General features: G+C 49.1%; 1 protein-coding gene across 1 annotated transcript; it reads left to right on the forward strand.

Annotated features, from left to right (window-relative positions):
* The first annotated feature begins 744 nt into the window (after positions 1-744).
* KDELR2 (KDEL endoplasmic reticulum protein retention receptor 2) lies at positions 745-19531 on the forward strand. Its single transcript, XM_047779499.1, has 5 exons — positions 745-966; positions 10178-10278; positions 13752-13910; positions 15318-15570; positions 17449-19531. Exons 1-5 carry the CDS (start codon positions 876-878, stop codon positions 17481-17483), a joined length of 639 nt encoding a protein of 212 aa, XP_047635455.1. The 5' UTR covers positions 745-875; the 3' UTR covers positions 17484-19531.
* Positions 19532-23574: the final 4043 nt, after the last annotated feature.

The following is a 23574-nucleotide window of genomic DNA, read 5'->3' on the forward strand; positions in this document are numbered from 1 at the left end:
CTGCACTGTCTTAAATGCTCTGATATTTGCATGAAAAACTGACATTGTCTAATATAAAGACAAACGGTAAAAGTCATGATCATAATTTAAATTTTTTTCTTTAATTAGAATGACAATAGCAAACAAAACAAGTCAGAGGGACTGCAAAATAAAGGGGAAAGTTCTATATTTTAGTACATTTAACAGCACTTTCTCCTGCTTTTGACCTGGGGAACCCACGTTGTCCTCTTGCACTGGGCCCCCCTCAAATTCCGCAGCTCACCCTGTTTGTCAGCTTCATTCCCTTGGTAATTTCTTGTGCTTTATTTTCACATCCTTACAGACATGTTCGTTTTCTACCTATTGCACTCTTTCTAAAAGAGCGTCCCCAGAATGTTAAAATCTTCAGGCCCCCACATAAGCCATACCCTCCCAACATCCACCATATCTTTAGCGATGCAATCACTAATCCCCCCCCCACCGCTTACACTTTTTCATACAGTAAACCTATAGAGCTCTTAGGATCAGTGGTGGGGGGAAATTCCTCACAAGAGAATGTCATTTCAAAAATTAAAGGAAATCGTTGGCACCCGAGTGCAAGCCGGAAACCTGGCCGGGGGAAGTTGGCCAGAAATCGGGGTCCTGGGGAGGGAGCCCGGGAGCATGCGCTCCCGCAGGGCCTGTGCTCTGGCGCGTCCCCTTTAAGGGGCGGGGCCGGGGCGGGGCTGGAGGCCGCCCGCTCTCCCAAGCTGCCCCGCGCGCGCGCGCGCCGGCAGTTCGGCCACGTCCCTGGCCACGTCGCGCCCGCTCTCGCCATCTTTCGCCGCTTCCTCTTTGGGGCTGCTGCAGCTGCCTGAGCCGCCGAGCCTGGGGCCACCGCGCCGACCGCCGTCGCCATGAACATCTTCCGGCTGACCGGGGACCTGTCCCACCTGGCGGCCATCGTCATCCTGCTGCTGAAGATCTGGAAGACGCGCTCCTGCGCGGGTGAGCGGCGGGCGAGGCCCTGGAGAGGCTCGGGCGCGGGGCCGGGTCGCTGGGAGGACCCGGCGACCTCGGCCGTCCCAAGCCCGCGGGCCTGCGCCGACCCGACACACCCCCTCGGCCGGCCTGGCGGGCGACCGGGCCGCGCAGGGTGGGCGGATTCTGCGGCCCCTCGGCGTGGGAGCTCAGGGCCGGGCGAGGTGTGGCGGCGCTGGGCCAGTCTCTGCTCTCGGTCGGCTCCCGAACTTGAACCGTCCGGGAGGGGGAGGCGCCAGTTGGACAGCGCGGGGCCTTGTTCTATCTGAAAAGTTGGGATCGGGGCGGGGGTCCGGCCGGCGCGCCCCCGGCCCTCGGCTTCATTGGGCGCTGCTCTGTGCGCCTAGATCGGGGGTCTCGAGATGCGCGGAGCCGGCGGATCAATGGGACGCGCGGGAGGAGGATGGGCAGGATCTCGGCGGCTGGGCCTGACGTGGCAGCTTCCCCAGCCCGGGAGGTGGAGCGGGCGCGGGGAGAGGTCACCACGCTCCCCACCCTGCACCCTCGAGGACTGGCCTTCAGATCAGGGTGTCCGGGCAGGCCTGTCCCTAGTGTCCTGTGTCTGGGCTTCGCCCCAGCTCTCGGGTTCAGGATCGCGCTCGCCCCACGAGGAGGAGGTATGGGGAAGTCTCTAATTGAATTTCTTGGGCAGTTAATGCTGCTTTGAGGAACGAACCAGTTTGCCAAACTCCGAGTGTCTCCCTCTAACAACGGGTTCTCTTAAACCTGCGGCGGGGCGCCGGGTACGGCAGAGGTCTCTGTGGTCTCCTGTAATTCCTCACTCCACGTCACCAGTGAGTTGGCGGCTCCCCCTTTGGGAGTACACATTTCATGCTCACATTGCTGGAAGGCAGTGAGACACTTCTTCCCCGGATAGTAGTGGTGTTTTACCTTGCATTAGCTCCAAAAGCTTAAGAATGGAGAATTTTAAAATCTTAAAATGCAGTGTCTTCCTTAAACATATTTTTGATGCCACGGCCTCAGTATAACAATGTCTGATGAATTAATTAAGTTTTGTAAAACAGTAAAAGATGGAATCCGAAGGGACCTGGGTGGCAGAGATAGATACAGTTTACCTACTGGGCTTCTCAACATTTTTCATCTCTAAAGTTATACCCCCCCCCCATCTTCGACTGCTGTCTTCAGGCCTCACCTATCTCCCTGGAATATAGCTGAGATCCAGGAAGTAAGCAAAACCAAAAAAGACCTTTGAGCAATCAAAATGGATGTGACAAAGTCCATGGACTGAAACCAGCGTGTTTGACTTGGAGGTGATCTCTCAATTTACACATAGTTCTCAGGAGCTCAGATTTCCAGTGACAGCATCGCAATTTCAGTAATTTTGATAGCTGATATTTAAGTGCTTGTTATGTACTAGGTGTGAACTAAGTGCCTTATATGGCTTAGCCAGCGTAGTCCTTGAAATAACCTGACGAGGCAAGTGCCACTGTCCCCATTCTGTGGACAAGGAAACTGAGTCTTAGGGAGGTGAGAAAATTAGTGCTAGGGCCAGGATTGGAACACAGGTAATCAGGATTTAAATAAATATCTATTTGGCCTAAGTAATTAAGGATTTAAGTTAAGGATTTAAATAAATATCTATTTGGCCTAAGTAATTTTGGTTTAAACCTTTGATTGCCAGGTCAGTAATTTAGGTCATTTTTGCCACACTCAGAAAATGTTATTTTCCCCCTGCTTTATTGAGATATAATTGATATATAACATTGGATTGATTTTTGGTTTACAATGTTAAGGAATGTGTATATGTTGCAAAGTGAGTACCACGAGTGTAGGTAGCATCCATCACCACATATATTACGTTTTTTTTCCCTGGTGATGAAATATTTTAAGATCTAAGCAACTTTCAAATCTGTAGGCCACTCTTGTTAACTCTAGTCACCTGGCCTTATATGACCGTCCCCAGGATTTCCTTACCTTCTAGCTGGAAGTCTGTACCTTTTGCTCACCCATTTTGCTCAAACCCTGCCCCTGCCATGCTCAAAGACCTTATTTTTATTATTATTATTTTTTTTTGTCTTTCTGTCTTTTCTAGGGCATGTGGAGGTTCCCAGGGTAGGAGTCCAGTTGGAGCTGTAGCCGCTGGCCTGCGCCAGAGCCACAGCAACACCAGATCCGAGCCGCGTCTGCGACCTACACCACGGCTCACAGCAACGCTGGATCCTTAACCCATCGAGCGAGGCCAGGGATTGAACCCGCAACCTCATGAGCTATGACGGGAACTCCCAAGATCTTGTTTTTAATCTCTACTGTCACTCCAAAATCTTTGTAAAAGTCTGCTCTTTCATATGTTTCTCAGAATCCCCTTCTCTGTCAAGTCATTAAGTGTGGAAACGCTATCTCCTAAACACATGTCTCAGCTAAGATGTTGGGGAGAAGTTAGTGCAATGCTGAATATAGAATTCTTAAGGGAACCTTGAGTGATAGGAGAAAGTGAGAGTGTTTGCTGTTTTGTTTGTTTTTTCATAGTCGCTATTTTCATTTGGGAGATTTAGGAGCATTTAGTAAAATACAAGCTACTACAGCCAAAATGATAAGGAAGGTAAATCAAGTTAAGTGTGTGTGTTTGCCGAGTATTCCAGTAGGTCCTCAGCTCTTCTCATTGGCGGACTTAGGATCATTTTAGTTCTTACAGGTGAGACTTCCTGGCCTTGTAAAAATCAAAATCACCAAGATTATTTGTTCAGAATTAAACTCTGAATTAGACTAGCTCCCGTGTTTCTCCATCCTAAATTATAAAGTTGTTTAGAGACTTTGGAAGAGTAAGAATTTGATATGAGTTTCTCAAATAACTGGAATAGGAGACATACACATTCAGGTTGTGTTTCTCACTTTGAAAATACTGGTATTAGGGTTTGTTTTAGGATTTTGGTGCTGTAGCCTGGGGGGGCGGTGGCACCCGTGGCATGTGGAATTTCCTGGGCCAGGGATCAAACCCGGGCCGCAGCAGCGACCAGAGCCACTGCAGTAACAAGGCGGGATGAGTAACCTGCTGAGCCACAGGAGCGTGTCTGCCACTGTCATTACTGGGGCGGTGCCCAGATGAAGTGTTTTCTCATCTTTCTGAGCTACGCTTGCTGCGGGAACCACAGTTTGCTCAAGTTACCACTTTGTTGTCCCACACACTGACCTGGGTGGCATTGGGATCCAGCCTTGGTTTGTAGGTGAAGAACTTCCTGTCTGTGTTTTCCGATGGGCTGCGAGAATTTTTAAGCACTGCAGCTACTGTGTTAAAGCTACTAGTGGACTTTGGAGTTCCCATTGTGGCGCAGTGGTTAACGAACCCGACTAGGAACGATGAAGTTCCCACGATGGGAACTCTAAAGTCCACTAGTAGCTTTAACACAGTAGCTGCAGTGCTTAAACCCGATGAGGTTGCGGGTTCGATCCCTGGTCCTGCTCAGTGGGTTAAGGATCCGGCATTGCCGTGAGCTGTGGTGTAGGTCGCAGGCGGGGCTCAGATCCTGCACTGCTGTGGCTGGGGTGTAGGCCAGCAGCTGTAGCTCCGATTATACCCCTAGCCTGGGAATCTCCATATGCTGCAGGTGTGGCCCTAGAAAAGACACACACACAAAAAGCTACTAGTTCCCGCAGTGGTTAACGAATCCAACTGGGAACCATGAGGTTGTGGGTTCGATCCCTGCCCTTGCTCAGTGGGTTAACGATCCGGCGTTGCCGTGAGCTGGGGTGTACCTTGTAGATGTAGCTCAGATCCTGCGTTGCTGTGGCTCTGGCGTAGGCTGGTGGCTACAGCTCCAATTAGACCCCTAGCCTGGGAACCTCCATATGCTGCGGGAGCAGCTCAAGAAAAGGCAAAAGACAAAAAAAGTAAAAAATTAAAAAAAAAAATTAAGGAAGCTACTAGTGGAGTTCTTCTGAGATCCCCAGCTCCCAGCCAGCCTCCCCAGCCCTCCCCTTCCCTCCTCCACCTGTTGCTTAGGCCTTTGTTAGCTGCTGTCCTGTAAGTGGCAGGTCTTTGATCCTGCCAAACGTGCCAGTAACGTACAGTGCCCCTGCATTTCTTGTAATTGGACACTCTGTATTTTTCATGCACGGGGAGAACACCTCATCTTTATTGTCCTTGAGTACTTCAGGAAGCTTGTGCCTCCTGTTCCCAGCCCCCTCTTAGTAGCAGCTGTCACCTCTGCTCTTTTGAGTGCCGGTCTCCTGTGTCATCATTGCTCTCCCTCGCCGACCACTCAGCATGTGCCAGGCACTGGGGACACAGTTTGGAGCAGCAGCTTGTCGCTGCCAAAAGTTTCTGCTCCCAAGAAAGCTGCAACTTAGTTGAAATATAAGACGTCTATACCAAGATAAAAATACAGGGTATCAAACTCTATAGGGAGTAAATGCTGTGGCTGTGAAGTGGCAAGAAAGACCCCAGGGGAGGGTCCGAGACTTCGGTGAAGGAAAGCGTGAAACTAGGCTGATGGGCGTAGATGACCGCAGTGTATGTCCCCGCCGCGGTCCTGGACAGGACCAGGCAGGCCGGTGAGGAGGCAAGACGCTGCCTCTCCCCAGATTCATCGACTGATTCCGACTGTCGTCACAGTCAAAGCCAAGAGACTGGGAGAGATGATCTGCAGTCAGTCTCAGTGGCCGGGTTCCCCCCCCGGGGGCCCAGCAGTCAAGGATCCGCCGTCACTGCTGTGGTTCCATCCCTGGCCTGGCCAGAAGGAATTCCAAGTGACAGTAGGTTAATATCCATAGTAAAATACTCCTACAAATTAAGAAAACAAACCTGTATGACTGGGTCATTTTGCTGTACAGCAGAAATTGGTACAACATTGTAAACCAACTGTAATAAAAAAGTAAAACAGAACAACACAAAACAAACCTGATAGAAAAATGGGCAAAGTTGGCAGTTCACAAAAGAATAATAGAAGGCCAGTTAAGTGTGAAAGAATGCCGTCTCACTCGTAGCTAGGAACTTGGACAGTAGGACAGCAGTGCATGCCATCCTTTGCCCGCTGAGTGGGAGAGTCCAGGGTTTAGGACACAGGCAAGGGTGTGGGGTACAGGGTAGTCTCGTCTAGTGTTAGTGAATGTATCAGTTGGCACAGCCCATGCAGGCAAGTGTTCATATATTTTATCCTAGCATTTCTAGGGAATTTGAACTGCAGATACTGTCATGCACATGAGCAAACTATATATAGATATAAAGATGTTTATTGTACCTAAATAAGTGTAAAACACAGTTGATGGATAAAAAGACATTCATGTGGTATATATGAGAACAAAAATTGTACATGACCCAAATATTCATTAATGGGGGGGCTGGTCACACAAATGTTGGTACATTCACACTGTGGAACACTATGCAGCCATGAAAAAGGATGAGCTAAAAGTATGAACAGGAGAAGATGTATCTGAGATATTCAGTTTGAAAAGCAAATTGTAAAGCGAGAGATTGTGCACGGCCCTTCAATAAGGGGCAGGTGTGTGTGGACACATGAAGCAAGGGGCTTTAAAAAAAAAAAATGCCTGGAAAGTTGCACTTAAAATGGAGGTAGGAGGGGTGTTTAAAAGGTCCTTTTGGTTTTTACTCCATATATTTCAGCCCAGTTGGTATTTTTAATAAAACAGCATGAATTTCTCTGAAAAATAAGAAAAAATGGCAAAGCAATACATAGTAAAAAGCTGTTATTAAGTATCTGTAGTGTGGCAGGTATAGTAAAAACCAGGTTTTCCAGGAGTTCCCGTTGTGGTGCAGTGGTTAACAAATCTGACTAGGAACCATGAGGTTGCGGGTTCGATCCCTGGCCTTGCTCAGTGGGTTAAGGATCTGGCGTTGCCGTGAGCTGTGGTGTGGGTCGCAGACGTGGCTGGGATCTGGCATTGCTCTGGCTCTGGCGTAGGCAGGTGGCTACAGCTCTGATTGGACCCCTAGCCTGGGAATCTCCATATGCTGCGAGAGTGGCCCTAGAAAAAAGGCAAAAAGACAAAAAAAAAAAAAAGCAGGTTTTCCTACAGTCCCACAGTTTGGTCTGATTTGTCCCCCTTAAGGGGCCAGGTATGTCATGGGCCCTGGCTCACCTCGAGTGTGCAGGGGCTGACCTACCCTCTGCCTCCAAAGCCCCTGTTTCCCTCGGTCACAAGAGCTGTGTTAAGAGTCAGTGGCCGACTGCGGGGCTGCTAGTTCAAGGGTAAATCCACGGCTTTTCAGAGTGATTCTGGACCCTTCGAGACAGCGGGTCAGAGCACGGCGCCCAGGATCCTGTCGAATGCTGCCGGGCGGATTATCCTCATGGTCTGACCTGTGGTGCTTGCTCGCACGCCAGCTGTTGCCAGGATAAAAATAATTCGTGGGAGGCTTTTCCGCTTGTTTGAGGGCTCTCTTCTGCACACCAGTGCGGATGTGAGAAATGCACTTTTGACCTGCAGCTTAATTTAAAGTAGTGTACACTGGATTATTTAGTTGTCTGCCTTTACTAAACTTAACTTGGTCCAGGGAGGAAAGGCGGGGGTGGTGTTCAGTTTAATGACTGGTTTCCACCTACAAGTTATACTCCCTGGTGTGCATGTTTATGCATTTGCTGTTGGGTGTGAGTCTTCTTGAGAGCTTGTTCCCGGATAGCAAAGAGCCTTCGAGTGCTGAGGTCAAAACGCAGGGAGCCCCTCTGGCTCCAGAGCCAGTGTTCCCCCTGGAAGGAGATTCCCGCCCCTGCCTGCCCTGTCCTCCCCGGGATCCCTGCCTTCCTGAGGAGGCAGAATAGCTGTTCTGTTTTAAAGGGAAAAGCTGCCACCTGCTCAGCAGGATCTCAAGCCAGGAAGAATAGGGTGGTGCTATAAGGATGCTCAGATTTCCATCGAGGCAGCTCCCGCATGGCTTCTGCACCAGGGGGCAAGCTGTTGGTCTTCTCCTCCCCCGCTCTGGCTGGCAGTAAATCAGGGCAGAGCCCAGAGCCCACCCCCTATTTATGGGCACAGAGACACAGTGTGACCTAGAAACTCGTCGGAGGTGTTAGCCCAAAATACCATAAAATGAGAAAGTAGCCCCATGACATTGAGAATAAAAATGAATTACATTTTTTTGTTGTTGTTCATTCAGCAGCTATTTTCTGGGCCCTGCTGTGTGTCAGGCCCAGTGCTCCACACAGAATTGAGAATGAAATAAGGCCTGACCCCGGCCTTTGGAGAGCTCTGTGTCTGGTGGAGGTAGGCGAGAGGGGGGCAGGCAACGGGATAATCGCAGTATATATATAAGTCCTGCAACAGGAGCTGGGGCAGCAGCTGGCATGAAGTAGTTCCCATTATATACTTGCTGAACGAACAGCACTGAGGGAGGGTGTCTTCAAAGCCGACTTCCCAGAGGAAGTGATCTGTGAATTGAGTCGCAGAGGGGCGTGGTAAAGGCGGCGCGATAGCCCCTGGTTTTTAGTACAGGCATGCTGAAAAGGAGGACAGATTTCAACTTTGCCTGGCTTCCAAAGTTCCATTAGAATAAACCCTTTGCAGCAAAATCTGCCCGTGTTTATCCTATAATTTTTTTTAATTAAAATATTGGAAAGAACCAGAAGTTCCCCTTGTGGCTCAGCGGTGACATACCTGGCTAGCATCCATGAGGATGCGGGTTTGATCCCTGACCCTGCTCGGGTTGCTGGGAGCTGTGGTGTGGGTCACAGATGCAGCAGCTTGGATCTGGCATTACCATGGCTGCGGTGTAGGCTGGTGGCTACAGCACTGGTTGGACCCCTAGCCCGGGAACTTCCATATGCTGTGGGTGTGGCCCTAAAAAAACCAAAACAACAACTGTCCTTTCTCCCCTTATCTTGTCTTCTCTCTCCCACGTCCTCTACGTCATGGCAGCCTTGTTGTTTCTCCTTGGAACGTTGATTTTCCATAAGGGAAAAAAAATGTGTTCCCTATTACCGGGGCAAAGGCTGTAAGGGGCAGGCTTGCTGGCTCTGTCTCCGCCTTTGGCCTTTGAAACTGGTTACTACTGATGGGTCCAGGACGGTAGAGTCAACTTTTTCTTCAACTTTTATTTAGATATTTTTGTAAGTAGGCCGGAGGGGCAATTAATTATTCACACCCAGAAAGTGGCATTTTTAGATCCAGGCTTTTTGTTTCAACGAACTCTAAAATTGTTTTCTAAAATAGTGTTTTTTTGTAAACTATCATTTAAAATAACGTGATTTTCACATTTTGGAATAATGTCACTCATGGTTGGGTGCAGTGACATATCTGCTAAATACAGGCTTGCCGGAATGTCTGATGGTGTGAAGACGCGACGTAGACGGGGTGGACGGGTTCTGACACCTGGTAGGTTCTTTTTCCTTCAGGAACTCACTCTTTCTCCAACATCTGAAACCCGTAGTTCACATCCTTTGTCTGATAATATTTGGCCAAATGCGGATGTCAGGTGCACTCTGTGTGACCTTCTGGATGTTCCCAGCTGGGTCTCCATGTGCCACCCAGTGCTCTGCAGGTCGGGTGGCGCTTGGACGTGGAGACAGTTCCAGGATGTCAAAAACTGCTGCTTTGGAAAGACTAGCAGGTCCCCACCCTCTTGTTGCCATGGTGCCCGGGAACATTCTTATGTGACTCGGAGGTTGGTTGTGTGATCAATCTAAGAGGTGGAATTTTTAAAATTTTTTCACCTGTCCAAGTAAGTGCTGTCCTCAGCCAGCAGCCGCCTCGGGAGGCCGTGCCAGGCCCAGAGGAACTACTGGTCACACTTTCCCCCCGAGGCAGCCTCTCCCACTTGGTTCCTCATCTCCTTAAATCCAGTGAGAGTCCAACTCCATCCTCGAAAGATTTGTCACCATGAGCAACGGTTTTAAAATGGAAAGCTGCTGGAGGTAACGGACCGTTTACAGCACTAAATAACACCAAAATTTTTGAAAATAAATTTACTCCTCCTCGGAGATATTGAGAAGTGTACCGTGCATCCTGGGGTATTGCTGCTGGCATTGGTAAGTCACTGTCCTGCAGTCGCCCATCAGCGAAGGGCAAAAGGCGGTGAGAACCTGCCCGGACGCGTGCGCTGGGGAACGTCGAGGGGAGGAAAAACCGAAAGTGCCCGCGGGTACTGCGCGTCGGCTCAGATGTCAGCTCTGGCCCTGGTGCCCCGCTCTGCAGTGCGGCTCCAGCACGGGGTCGTGCCAAAGGATGATCCTCTTCCAGGCTCCTCTAACCCTTTCCTTTTGTTCTTCAGGTATTTCTGGGAAAAGCCAGCTTCTGTTTGCACTGGTCTTCACAACACGTTACCTGGATCTTTTTACTTCATTTATTTCATTATATAACACGTCTATGAAGGTATGGTATGGCACCCAACCGAATGGATTTTCTCCATAATTCGCAGGCTTCTGTAATCAAACTGTTTAAGTGTAATTAAACTGTCCCCTGTGCACTTAATTAAGCATCTTCAAGAATAACGTCTTGAAATTCCCTGGTGGCCCAGCAGGTTAAGGATCTGGGATTGACACTGCTGTGGCGCAGGTTCCATCCCTGGCCCGGGAACTTCTGCATGCCATAGGTACAGCCAAAAAAATTTTAAAAAGGAAGACTGCCTAAATATGCTGATCTAGACTTAAGCACTGTTAAACCCCCCAGAACATAAAACTGGGAATAAAGTGTTACCACTGAGCATATTTTTTTCTGTTTGGAAGCAGTACTAAAGTGCTTTGCACTTGGAGATATTTTAGTTCCTCAACTGTGATAAATTTCTAAAGCACTTGAAAACCCTATAAGAGGGGTGACAATTATATTTCCAAGGAGTGGGAAATTACAATCATAGACTTGCTGAGAAAACCAGCAGGTTGGTTCAGAGCGAGAAGCGAAAGCCGGGTTCCTCACTGCCCAGCCCTATCCTGTTGCCCCATGAGGTGTTCCGTCTTTGGTGTTTTTACTGCGCTTAAAAACATCTATACCGTAATTTACTTAATATGGTTTTCAGGAGTTCCCATCATGGCCCAGCGGTAACGAACCCCATTAGCATCCATGAGGACGAGGGTTCGATTCCTGGCCTTGCTCAGTGGGTTAAGGATCAAGCGTTGCCATGAGCTGTGGTGTAGGTCACAGATGGGGCTCAGATCCCACAGCGTTGTTGTGGCTGTGGTGTAGGCCGGCAGCTGCAGCTCCAGTTGGACCCCTAGCCTAAGAACTTCCATTTGCATCCCTAAAAAGAAAAAGAAAAAAAAAAAAAAAAAGCGTGTGTGTGTGTGTGTGTGTGTGTATATATATATGGTTTTCAAACCCTTTACCATATCCATGACATGTCTGGTGTTCTATTTTTCCTAATTCACATGAATAAACGTATAACCATCAAAATGCAGAATGTTCGCATACCACCTGGCATCCTGTGTCCCACCAGCATGCCATGCCCCCTGCTTAAGCTGCCTCAGTTCTTTCCCACAGGCAGTGGGCTCCCACTTGGTGAACCCCCTAGAGCACACGGGGAGCGGCGGACACAGGCAGCCCGCATGGTCTGGCGGGCCATGGTAGACCGATCACAGCAGTTCTGTTTGCGGTTGGTGCTGTGAAGAAGTGCGGGCTTTCAGGATGTGTGAAGGGTGTCTCATTGCATTCATTCGTTCATTCTTCCGATGCTTAGCGAGCGACTTTGTGCTGGACGCTTGGTAGACGCTTGGTCATGGGCACCCAGGAAAGTCAGGTTTAAGCCAGCGCCATTGGCATGATATTAAAACAGTTCCCCCCAACACTCTGTGTTCAAAGGCATTTTTATAAGCGTGGGTCAAAGTAGACAAAGCCGTATTTGAGCCTGTGGTCTTAACTAAGAAGCAAACTTGCGTTACCTCTAAATCATTCCATTGTTCGTTACCAAGGGACGGGAGCCTAGTCGTCAGGAAATAATTAGCTTTTACTCACAAATGGCGAGGTCCTTGCTTGCGGTCCAGGCAGGTTAGAACTGCAGCCGTCAGAGGTGTGTGAGCAAGACTCCTCTTCCCTCCCCCTCAGCACGCACGGCTTCCAGAGGAATCCGTGCTCGCTTAATTGTAGCTTCCAAACACTACGTCCTGCAGATCAGGCGAGTGAGAGCCACGTTTTATGTGTGCCCAGCTTTTACTTGAAATGCCGGGCACTGGGGAGAAAGCAACTGCTTTCCCCAGTGGCGGCTGAAGCCTGGGCTGCCGGGGGCAGGGGCCTCCATCGGATGTTCTGCTGGGGGGCCCTCTGTCCACAGATGGGATTTGTTTGCACATGTAGGTTACATCTTACTTTATTCACGTGCGTAGACTTGTGTGTGGCGAGAAGTCCTGTACCAGCGCGCGAGTGTTCGTTGTCCCTGATTGTGTGTTGCGGAGCGGGGTGTGTGTGGACAACAACGTGGGTGTTTTGTTGACTGTTTATTTGCAAATTAACTTCGTGAGAAGCTGCCAGGGACAGGAGTTCCCTGGTGGTTCAGCAGGTGAAGGATGCGGTGCTGTCACTGCTGCGAATTTCCACATGCTTTAGGCAGGCCAAAAAATTAAAAAAAAAAAAAAAGAGATGCCAGGAACAGTTTAGTGTCTTCGTTTTGTTTTGTTTTTAAGCATATGAGGACTTGACGGTGGCTCTCATTTTCTTATTAAGTCCTTTTGCCCAAGTGTTTTCCTAATTGAGTTTCACAGGTTGGCTTTTCTGAAGAGAAGTGGTACCAGACAGTGCAGCTCCTCTCCCAGTTGTCTGTGTTGATGGTCTAAAACTGCTCTTTAGTCCTTGAGCCTAAAATTAGGCGGCCTGGTGTAATTTCAGAAGGTTGGGGCTTTTTCCTTAGGTTCGGTGAATACATAGTGTTTTACCTTTCGAATGTGAAGGAACGGATAGCTTAATGGTAAACCCTCGCACAGCTGCATGGCTGGGTGAACATGAGGTAGCAGTGTTTGACAAATCACCTTTGGGCTTTTTCTTTTCTTATGTTAGCAGACAAAACTTCATAGTAACACTCTGAATGTTCCGTGCTAGAGTAACGCAGTCACAAGTTAAAAGCGTCACTGCGGAGTTTAACATGAGTTCCATTGTCTGTCTCATCTTTAGATGCAGCACTAGCTCAGAAATGCCATCGGGAAAGGCGTTGGTTTTGGACTGCTTTGCACTTCATGTTCCCTTGTTTTCTAAAGCTACTATGTAGTAGTTTAAAATGAGACTGAAAATACGTTCTCGGCAGTTCCCTATGAAGTTCCACTTACACCTGACCTGTGGTCTAGCAGGCCCACTCCTAGGTATTTACCCAAGGGAAGTGGAAACTTCGATTCATGGAAAAGCCTGTACCCCGGTGGTCGCAGCGGCTCTATCCACCCTCCCCCCAGCTGGAAACAACCCACTTGCTCTTTAACTGGTCGGGGGGTGAACAGCTGTGGTACCCAGACATGGGCTGATGCTTCAGAATACGGAGGGACCGGTTCCTAATACACATGGCAACGCGAACTCAGATCGCGCTGCTTACTGGGAGAAGCTAGTCTTAAAGATGACATACCGAGTCTAGAAAAGGCAGACCCCTCAGGGACCAAGAACACATCAGTGACTGCCGGAGCTCAGTCCGGGGGGGAGGCTTGGCGCTGCAGGGGCGGCATGAGGGCGTCTGCAGAGGCTGTGATGGGACTGGTCTGTGTCTGGATTCTGGTAGTGCTTGTGTGGCTTATAGGACTGTACACCCCCCAAAGTGAATCTTACTGTATTTAAGTTGAAATTAAAAATATATAGACACACATATGGACGATGTAGAAAGCCAAGAGAGTTGGAACAATTGCAAGGTGTTGGTAACCCAGTATTTCTTCTTGTCTTTTTAGCTCATCTACATTGCCTGCTCCTATGCCACCGTGTACCTGATCTACATGAAATTTAAGGCAACCTACGACGGAAATCATGATACCTTCCGAGTGGAGTTTCTGGTGGTCCCTGTGGGAGGCCTCTCATTTCTAGTCAATCACGATTTCTCTCCTCTTGAGGTTAGTTAAGAGGTTATTTAGTAGTCGTGTGGTTCCCTAGGAAAGTAGGCCTGTTTGCAGATGATCTGGGGTCATTTGGTTTCATTCCTTTTGTTGTTGTTGTTTGGCAAGCACCTGGCGCAACATGCACTGTGTGACACAAAAAATTGTGGACGGGAATTAAGCCCCCAGTTTAGACACTCATGTGGGTGTCTGCTGACCCTCCTTTAGAATATAAACTTGGGGGGTTCCATGGTGTCTTGGGTTAAGGCTCTGGCATTATCACTGCTGTGGCTCGAGGCACTGCTGTGGTGTGGTTTCCGTCTCCTGGCCTGGGAACTTCTGCATGTCGCTGCTGGGGCTAAAGAAACAAAAAAGAATATAAACTTGGCTTCTCTGATACTATGCAAAGTGCCCTGCCTGTCCGTTTGAAGAACCTGGTTTTCTCCCCACTTTTTTTTTGGCTTGTTTTCAGGGCCACACCAGCGGGATATGGAAGTTCCCAGGCCAGGGGTCGAATCAGAGCTACAGCTGCCAGCCTGCACCACAGCCACAGCAATGTCGGATCTGAGCTGTGTCTGCAACCTACACCACGACGTAGGGCAACACCAGATCCCTGACCCACTGAGTGAGGCCAGGGATCGAACCCCGCATCCTCATGGATACTAGTCAGATTGATTTCTGCTGTGCCACAACGGAAACTCCCTGCTCTGCTTTTGTCTCCTCTTGGTGCACGGGCACAGCTCACTGATGCCGTGTCCGTGAGTCCCTTAAGCGGCTCTGCTGGGCTCATCTCCAGGAAGTGAGGCTGGTGTGCAGGGCCTGCTCCTGAGCGCTCTGTCCGTCCTGAGCATCCTGGGGCTGATGCGGTCACTGAGCGATGGAGAGCGGCTGAGGTACAGGGCGCACCTTGGTCTTGAAACACCCCGGGGATGACTCGCAAGTCCTTCTTTTGTCAGCTTGAATGAAGTGCTGTGTTGAGCAGAGCGTTTACATAATTACAACTCTGACTTCTTTTGATGTAACCATATGCCCCAAAGCCTGAAGAACAAGAAAAATCGTGGGGGAGGCAAACAGCAGGGAGGGGACCCACTCAGGGCTGAGGAGGGACCCCGTTCAGAGTGGGATAAGCGTTTGCAGGACAGAACATCATCTGCGCAGAGTCCCGAGATGGTACGGGGAGGAAGGCGGCGTCGGAGCAGCAGGCGATGAGAATTCCAGGAGGTGGACGCGGCCGGGTTTCCTGCTGTCCCTGGAAGCCTTGTCCTTGTCGCTTCAGTGTCTGAGTTCCCAGGTTGCAAGGCTGCTGTCTCCCGGGCTCGGGTGCCCGGACTCCCCGGCCCGTGTGCCGCCTCGCAGTGAAGCAGGGGCGTCTCCTGCGACCGCGGGCGGGGCCTTGGCTGCTGACCGCAGCGCTCTCCCCTGCAGATTCTGTGGACCTTCTCCATCTACCTTGAGTCCGTGGCTATCCTGCCGCAGCTCTTCATGATCAGCAAGACGGGGGAGGCGGAGACCATCACCACCCACTACCTGTTCTTCCTGGGCCTCTACCGCGCCTTGTACCTCGTCAACTGGATCTGGCGCTTCTACTTCGAGGGCTTCTTCGACCTCATCGCCGTGGTGGCCGGCGTTGTCCAGACCATCCTGTACTGCGACTTCTTCTACTTGTACATTACAAAAGGTGCGTCGGGCGTTCCCCACGTGGTGCCGCCGGTTGAGGATCCGGCGTTGCCGCCGCTGTGGCTCAGACTCGAGCCACAACCCCCAACCCCCCCAACACAGAAGGGTGCGTGTGCCTGCTGTGGTCTGTACCCTGGGCTCTCTGAGGAGCCCCCTTGCCCAGCGTGCCCCTGACCGGACACTGGCTCACGAAGCAGGGCGGGCTTCAGGAGAGCATTGTGGTGACCACAAGAGACGTCCTGGGTCGGGGTTGGCGGCCTGCCGTTTTTCCTTTGCTGTAGCTGTATTGTTAGTCTGCAGTGACACACTTCATTGTAAAATCAGCCAGAGCTACTAACTCTGAAAACAGTCACCCCAGATCCTCCCACTCGGTGATGGTGATTTTATTGTTCATGTTTCAGTAAGTGTAATGACTTAGTGATACATGATGTAAGCTCTACTTGCGATTCTGCCATCAGCTTTTTTTCCCCTTAAATATCTACTTTTTTTGTTTGTTTGTTTTTGCCACAGCCATGGCATGGGGAAATCCCTGACCAGGGATCGAACCCATGCCATACGTGTGGCCTGCACCAAGACAGGATCCTTAGCCAGATGCACCACACAGGAACTTCGGTCTGCATCATTCCTAGTAGCCGCAGAGTATTTCATTATGTGTGTTACTGTAATTTCCTTACTCAGCCCCCTATTGATGACGAGTATTTGGGCTGTTACTGGTTTGCTGCTGTTAAAGCCAGTGCAGAAATCAGCATCCTTGTATATGTATATTTTTGTATCTATATGAACAGAAGATACGTGACCTTCACAAAAATCTGATGAAAGCCATGGTCTTTGCTCAGGAAACAATGCACATTTGTACATATGCACACAAACATCCACATTTAGTTTTAGAGAATTCAGGAGCCCCTGTAACCCGGCCACAGACCCCCAGCTAAAAATCGTTGCCATATAGTAAAATCCCTAATGATGGAATTGCTAGGTATAGGGCATATGTACCTTTTTTTCCCCCCTTGCTTTTTAGGGCCGCACCTGGGGCATACGAAGTTCCCAGCCTGGGCTCGAGGTTGCCGGAGCTGCAGCTGCTGGCCTACACCACAGGCCACAGCAACGCGTGGTCTGAGCCGCATCTGTGACCTACGCCGCAGCTCATGGCAACGCCAGATACTTAACCCAGTGAGTGAGGCCAGGGGTGGGACCCGCATCTTCAGGGACAGTGGTCCTTTTCATTACCAGCGAGCCATCAGGGGCTCCTCAAGGGCATGTGCATCTCAGCTCTTTTTTTTTCATACCCAGAGTTTCACAAGTTATATTTCAGTGTGTGTCGACTAAGGGAGAAAGTCATGATAACAAAGAGTTGGGGTGCCCGTCGTGGCTCGGTGGTAATGAACCCGACCTGGATCCATGAGGTTGCAGGTTCGATCCCTGGCCTCGCTCGGTGGGCTAAGGATCCGGCATTGCTGTGAGCTGTAGTGTAGGCCAGCCGCTGCAGCTCCTATTAGACCCCTAGCCTGGGAAGCTCCATATGCCATGGGTGTCACCCTAAAAAGACAAAATAAGTAAATCAAAACAAAGAGCTGCTGTGCATTGAGTGGCCGTCTGAGTTGAATTCGTATTTTTAAATTCCATTGCTGTGCCATCCAGATACACAAAGAGAACTCCAGCCTGGGTGTGTAGGACATTTTCACAGTTCACAGGGCTTTGTTCACTGACGCCAAAATCAGATGAGCGTTGCTTGTCAAAAGCCTCTTTCCGTGGACCTTACTGTGTAGCCCCTTGTGCAGGCCTGTACCGTAGGCAGGCGCGTAGGGCTGGGGAGGAGGCACCTGGGGGCTGGTCGGGATGCGTAACCTTTGGTCTTCTCGCCCTCCCTTTCCCCTCCCAGTCCTCAAGGGGAAGAAGCTCAGTCTGCCAGCCTAAGTGCCGAAGGCCGTCACCAGCATCTGCCCTTCAGGTGCTCGGACAGGATTCTTACCACAGCAGAGGCACAAGATGCTCGACGCGGAACATCCGAAGCGCCACTCTTCTGTTGCAGGTGGTCACCGTGGCTCTGTGCGAACCCAGAGGGAAAGAACCAGGAGGTTTCTGTTTAATGCATCTTGCCTTATCTTTTTTTATTACTATGTACAAAGATTTTTTTACACAAAGAAACTTAATGCTGTATTAATAAATTCCGTGTGTAGCTTCAATTGGGGTAGTTGCAAAAGGGAAGGTTTCGTGAGGAATAAGTGCAAACTTTTTTTTTTTTTTTTTTAATTCTTGGAAATTCTCGATTCTTTGTGTCTGCAATGAAATTGTACTCCCTGACAGTTGGTAGATCATATATTCCTCCATCGCTCAGACTCGCATTCCACTCTATTTATTTTTTTGCCAAAAGACAAGGTATCTTTGAAATCCGAGACACTACGTCCCATTCGATGCAGTTGTTCACAGGCCTTCCACCTGACGTGGAAGGCCTGCCTTGGACGTCACAGCACTACAGTTCAGCCTGCTAAGGATGGCTTGCAAGTCTCCAGGTTTTCATTACCAACCCCTTGAGCTTCTGAATGTAGGTGGAGTCTCACGGAGGGGTCACCAAAGGTGCCTGCTGTCCTTTGCTGCCTAGAAGCATCGGTTTGAGACTGTCCCAAGGGTGTCGGGGATTCGGTGGCAGGGGCCCTGGGCTGCTTGCCGTCTGAGTGTGGGCTGCGAGAAACATTCCTGATTTTGCATCTTGGACTCCTCTAAGGAATGGAACACAAGTAGTTACCTGTCACTTTAAAATGTCCCATTCCAGAAGATTCCTACAACCATGTCCATGCTCAGATTCGAATGTTGTTGTTGACTAGCCACACTTGTGGATAGCAAAATGATTGACCTTTTAAAAAATGGGCAGCAGCACTTGCCACTCTTTTTACTCTGACTTTTGTTTTTATTTTTTGTTTTGTTTTTACTGAGCTCTTGCATGATTTATCTTGTGTTACCATCCTAAATAAATGTTTTATTAAACATAGAATAAACTGTCTTTTTTTTATGAATCAGGCTTTTGGAACAGCCTGTGTTAGGATGGCTGTTTTGGATTTTCAGTTGGCAACAAAAGCTCTCCCTGGGGCTGCAAACGTTTGCTCTCCACTTAATAATCTAAAACTTTTTGTAACTTTTGTAAGAATTGGAATTTCCCTCCTTATTTTGCTGTCATATCAATTTGCTGCATTTTTTTTTTTTATTTCTGTGAAAACCGTAGGCTTTGTTTTTATGGGATGCCCCGTAAATGTTAAAGTGTTGAATACTAACAGTGTTTATTCCAAGAAGGATGTAGTAGTTTTGCTTGCCGCATTTAAGTATCTTGTGGAGGAAGGGAGCTGGATGGGGTTTATTTTGATCAGTGTGTCTCTTGATAGCTTTCTAAATAGGTGGTGTCACTGCACAGCTTAACCTGCTGTCTTCCTCGCTCTCATCTTGCTCTCCCTCCCCGCCCGGCCTCACACCTTTGCTTTTGGGTATCAGAGTGTCTTTCCAGCCTCCCAGCCTTGGTTTAGTCTGTGTTTTTATCCTCTTTGGAAGATGTCGATAGCGTGAAGGAAGGGTGAGAAATCCTGTCCTAAGTGGAGCAGGCTCCTTGCCGCCCAAACTGGAGGTGGGTAGGGGGCTCACACCTGCTCTTGCGCCTGTACATAACACACAAGCTGGCATCAGTCCTTGGAGAGTACGATGCACAGAGCACGCCACCCGATGTACGAAGCGCCAGTGCCTCCATCAGTCATTCTGCCCAAGTGAAAATAAAGTGGACTCGGCCGTTGCCACCACCAGGATGACCTCCTCAGAGGTGCCCGAGGGGAGTGCGGGACTGGGGCGGCGGCGGCGGCGGCGGCAGCGGCGGCCGCAGCCTCCCCGCACACGCTGGAAGCAGAGGCACTGTGTGATGCGCCTCACGAAGCACTGTTTCAGAATTGCTCTCACTTCCTGAATAAAGGTTATCAGGTAATTCATATATTTTATCGAGCTGTTTTATTTGTGTGAATTTTTCTTTTCATGTAAAGAGCATAAAGAGAAATGACGCAAAGGTAACACATTTGCCCACTGAGTGCCTGAAACGCCGCCGCCGCTGCTGCTGCTGCTGCTGCTCCTGCTCCTCCTCGAGGACACACATCCATTCTCTGTCCAGGTTCAGCCACGGTGCTTCCTGCTTCCTTTTGGTCTGGGCACAGAGAGAAGTGGGGGGAGGAGGAGAAATGGGGGGAGGATCCAGCCCAGCCTTTCCAGAGATGCCGACAGGTTGGACGGTTTCCTGGAAGGGTCAGGCGGAGGCTCCGTATCCATAGAAATCCTAAGTGCTTTGTGGGAACCCCATGACAAGCACAAGCTTTGGGGTCCCCACCCTCTAGCTCTGACCTTGGATTCAACCGGAGCCTTGTTCCCGCTCTGTTACCGGCAGAGACTCCTGCCGCGGGACTCCTGTGAGGTGGAAGGGAGCACGTGTCCCTAAGCTCACGATGCAGAGCTCAGTGCCCAGGAAGTCCCGGGGACCTCGGGACCCTCTGTTCCCCTCCCCGTCTTTGTGCTTAGCTTAGAGGACAGCTGCGTCGGAAGCAGCTGCGCAGCAATTCCTCTGACCCATTCGATAACATTGGTAGTTTCACCCTTGTTTGCAGAGCAGGCCTCTACAGAAATTGACTCCAGGGTTCCTTGCAAAACCCCCCGTCGGATGAGGGCTGGACTGGGGCTCCTTGTGGGTTTTTCTCAATGTGCTTCGCCCCCTAGTGGCTGTAGAATTTCTAAGGAACCTGCACTCTGCAGGGCAAACGCGGTGCCTTCCCCTGCCAGCCTCATCTGGGTTAACCTTTGAAGCGTGGGATCTTGTGCCCATGATGGGGTGGGAGAGTGGGGTATCTTCCAGTTCTGAAATAATTTTTTTTAGCTCCACTGGAGGCATGTGGAAATTCCCTGGCCAGAGGTCAAACCCAACCCACAGCAGCAACCTGAGCTGCTGCAGTGATAATGCCAGATCCTTAACCCACTGCACCACAAGGGAACTCCCGAGACAATTCTTTTATCCCTGAAATTTAAAGCAAGTTTGCCACATAATATATAACATTGATCCTTTTAGGGAGTTCCTGTTGTGGCTTAGTGGGTTCAGAACCAACTGGTATCCATGAGGAGGCAGGATGCTCCCTGGCCTCACTCAGTAGGTTGGGGAGCCGACGTTGCCATAAGCTGCAGCTTGGATCTGGCATTGTTGTGGCATAGGCTGGCAGCTGCAGCCCTGATTCGACCCCTAGCCTAGGAAATTCCATATGCCACAGGCACAGCCCTAGGAAAAAAAACAAAAAACAAAATGGAAAACATTCATCCTTTTATATCATGACCTGGATTTTTTTTTTTTTTTTTTTGGCTTGATGAGGGATTTCAGTTCTCAGACCAGGGATCGGACCTGGGCAGTAGCAGTGATAGCACTGAGTCCTAACCACTAGACCACCAGGGAGCTCCCATAATGGTCTTTTTTTTTTTTTTTTTTTTGCTCTTTAGGGCTGAGTCCATGGCATATGGAGGTTCCCAGGCTAGGGGTCTAATCAGAGCTACAGCTGCCAGCCTACACCACAGCCACAGTAACACAAGATCTGAGCCACATCTGCAATCTACACCACAGCTCACAGCAATGCTGGATCCTTAACCCACTGAGCAAGGCCAGGGAATGAACCCGCAATCTTACGGTTCCTAGTCGGATTCGTGATCGCTGTGCCATGACAGGAACTCCAGGGTGCTTTTTTTTATACTGCCAGAACTTAATATGCCAGATTTCTGACCCAGTTTGGCCTTGGGCACTTAAAAAGTGAGTTTTGAGGCAGACACTACTACACTATACTTGGCTCCATTACCAAAACAGATTGAAAATACAGAACCTAGTTACTCATAAGTTTTCAGAGACAGTAGTTCTGTAATAGAAAAAAATGACGTTCCCTGAAGCTAAGACCTGATTCGTTTACTTCAGGTTCTGAAAACTGAAGATTTCAGGACTTAAAAGAATGCTTAAAGGAGTTCCCATGGTGGCTCAGCAGAAACACACCCAACTCGTATGAGATGTGGGTTCCATCCTTGGTCTCACTCCGTGGGTTAAGGATCTGACGTTCCCATGAGCTGTGGTGTAGGTTGCAGACTTGGTTCAGATCCGCATTGCTATGGCTGGGGTGTAGGCCAGCGGCTACAGCCCCCATTTGACCTCTAGCCTGGGAACCTCCATATGCCGTGGGTGTGGCCCTAAAAAGACCAAAAATAAATAAATAAAAGAATGCTTGGAGAAACAAGTGTCCAACTGAAAGCTCGCCTGGCTAAAGCCATCCCACCCCCACCCAACAGAGACAATAGCAGCAAACATTAAATGCAAGGATATTAATCCTTCTTGGAACATCGGGATTTACTCAAAGCCCCAAAGGGAGAAATAGAGAAAGATAGGAATCAGTTTGGAAAAACAAAGAGTAAAGATCAGTTTCTCCGAGTTAATGTGAAGACAAAATGAAATGCCAAGAAAGCTGAAGAGCACCCACTGTTACTTGCAAATAGAAAGTAAAATTACCTGAAAGAATAAGCAGAGAAGGATATCAAAGATTTGCTCCCCAAATTCAGGGTGAAGCAAATATGGCAGGGTGTACCCCCTTCTTAGGTCTGGATGGCGGGTCCTTGGTTGTCAGACATCTCTGTATTTGAAATGTTTCATCCTTTAAAAGGCATGATGGGAAATTCCCTTGTGGCACGGCGGGTTAAGGATCTGGTGTTGCTGCAGCTGTGGCATAGGTTGCAGCTGCAGCGTGGGTTCAGTCCCTGGCCCAAGACCTCCCACATGCCAAGGATGCAGCCAAAAAAAAGAGTCATGATGGGTCATCCACCTTTTCCAGAGCTATGCTTTGATTTGGATATTTCATTTTGGGAGTGAAAAGAAATACTTGTTTTTAAAGTTGATTTTTTAGGAGTTCCCTGGTGGCTCAGTGGGTTTAGGATCCATTGTTGTCATTGCTGTGTCTCCAGTCACTAGGGTTCAATCCATGGGCTGGGAAACTTTGGCATGACATGGGTACCACCACCAAAAAAAAAAAAAAAAAAAGATTTTTTAAAAGCTCTATTTTAAAATAATAGCCATTTTTAATTAAAAAGTATTTTTAAGTCTTTGTAAAATCCGGGGCTGCAGGAGTCACTGCTGTGGCGCAATGGGATCATCGGCATCTGCAGCACCAGGACACAGGTTCGAATCCTGGCCCCACACAGTAGGTTAAGGATCTGGTGTTGCCACAGCTGTGGCATGGGTCACAACTGTAGCTCAAATCTAATCCCTGGGCTGGGAACTCCATATGCCACAGGGTGGCCAAAAAAGAAAAAAGAAAAAATGAACTTCATCAAAAAATAAAATAAGAAAATTTTAAAAATTTTAAAAAAGGGACACGTAGGCTTTTTGTAACACCCACAGGATGGCATAATATATTATTTTAAAATAGATCTAATTTGGAGTTCCCATCGTGGTGCAGCGGAAATGAATCCAGCTAGGAACCATGAGGATGCCAGTTCGATCCCTGGCCTCGCTCCATGGGTTAAGGATCCGGCGTTGCCATGAGCTGGGCTGTAGGTTGAAGATGCGGCTTGAATCCTGTGTGGCTGTGGCTGTGGTGTAGGCTGGCGGCTACAGCTCTTATTTGACCCCTAGCCTGGGAACCTCCATATGTTGTGGGTCCGCCCCTAAAAAGACAAAAAGTAAATAAGTAAATAAATAATAAAATAGATCTAATTTGGAGTTCCCTTGTGGCTTAGTGGATTAAGGACCTGGCATTGTCACTGTAGTAGCTCTGGTTACTGCAGTGGCAGTTTCCATCCTTGGCCCAGGAACTTCTGCATGCTGCGGGTGCAGCCAAATAAAGTAAAATAGGCCAGATTCAACTGACAGAATAACGTTACGTGGAAATGGCAGAATATACCTGCAGTGATTAGAACTATATAAAATTTTTAAAAAACTATATAATATATTTATCCTAAAAAAAATGTGTAGAGT

Source organism: Phacochoerus africanus, chromosome 5 (assembly GCF_016906955.1).
Source record: "Phacochoerus africanus isolate WHEZ1 chromosome 5, ROS_Pafr_v1, whole genome shotgun sequence".
Taxonomy (NCBI): Eukaryota; Metazoa; Chordata; class Mammalia; order Artiodactyla; family Suidae; genus Phacochoerus; species Phacochoerus africanus.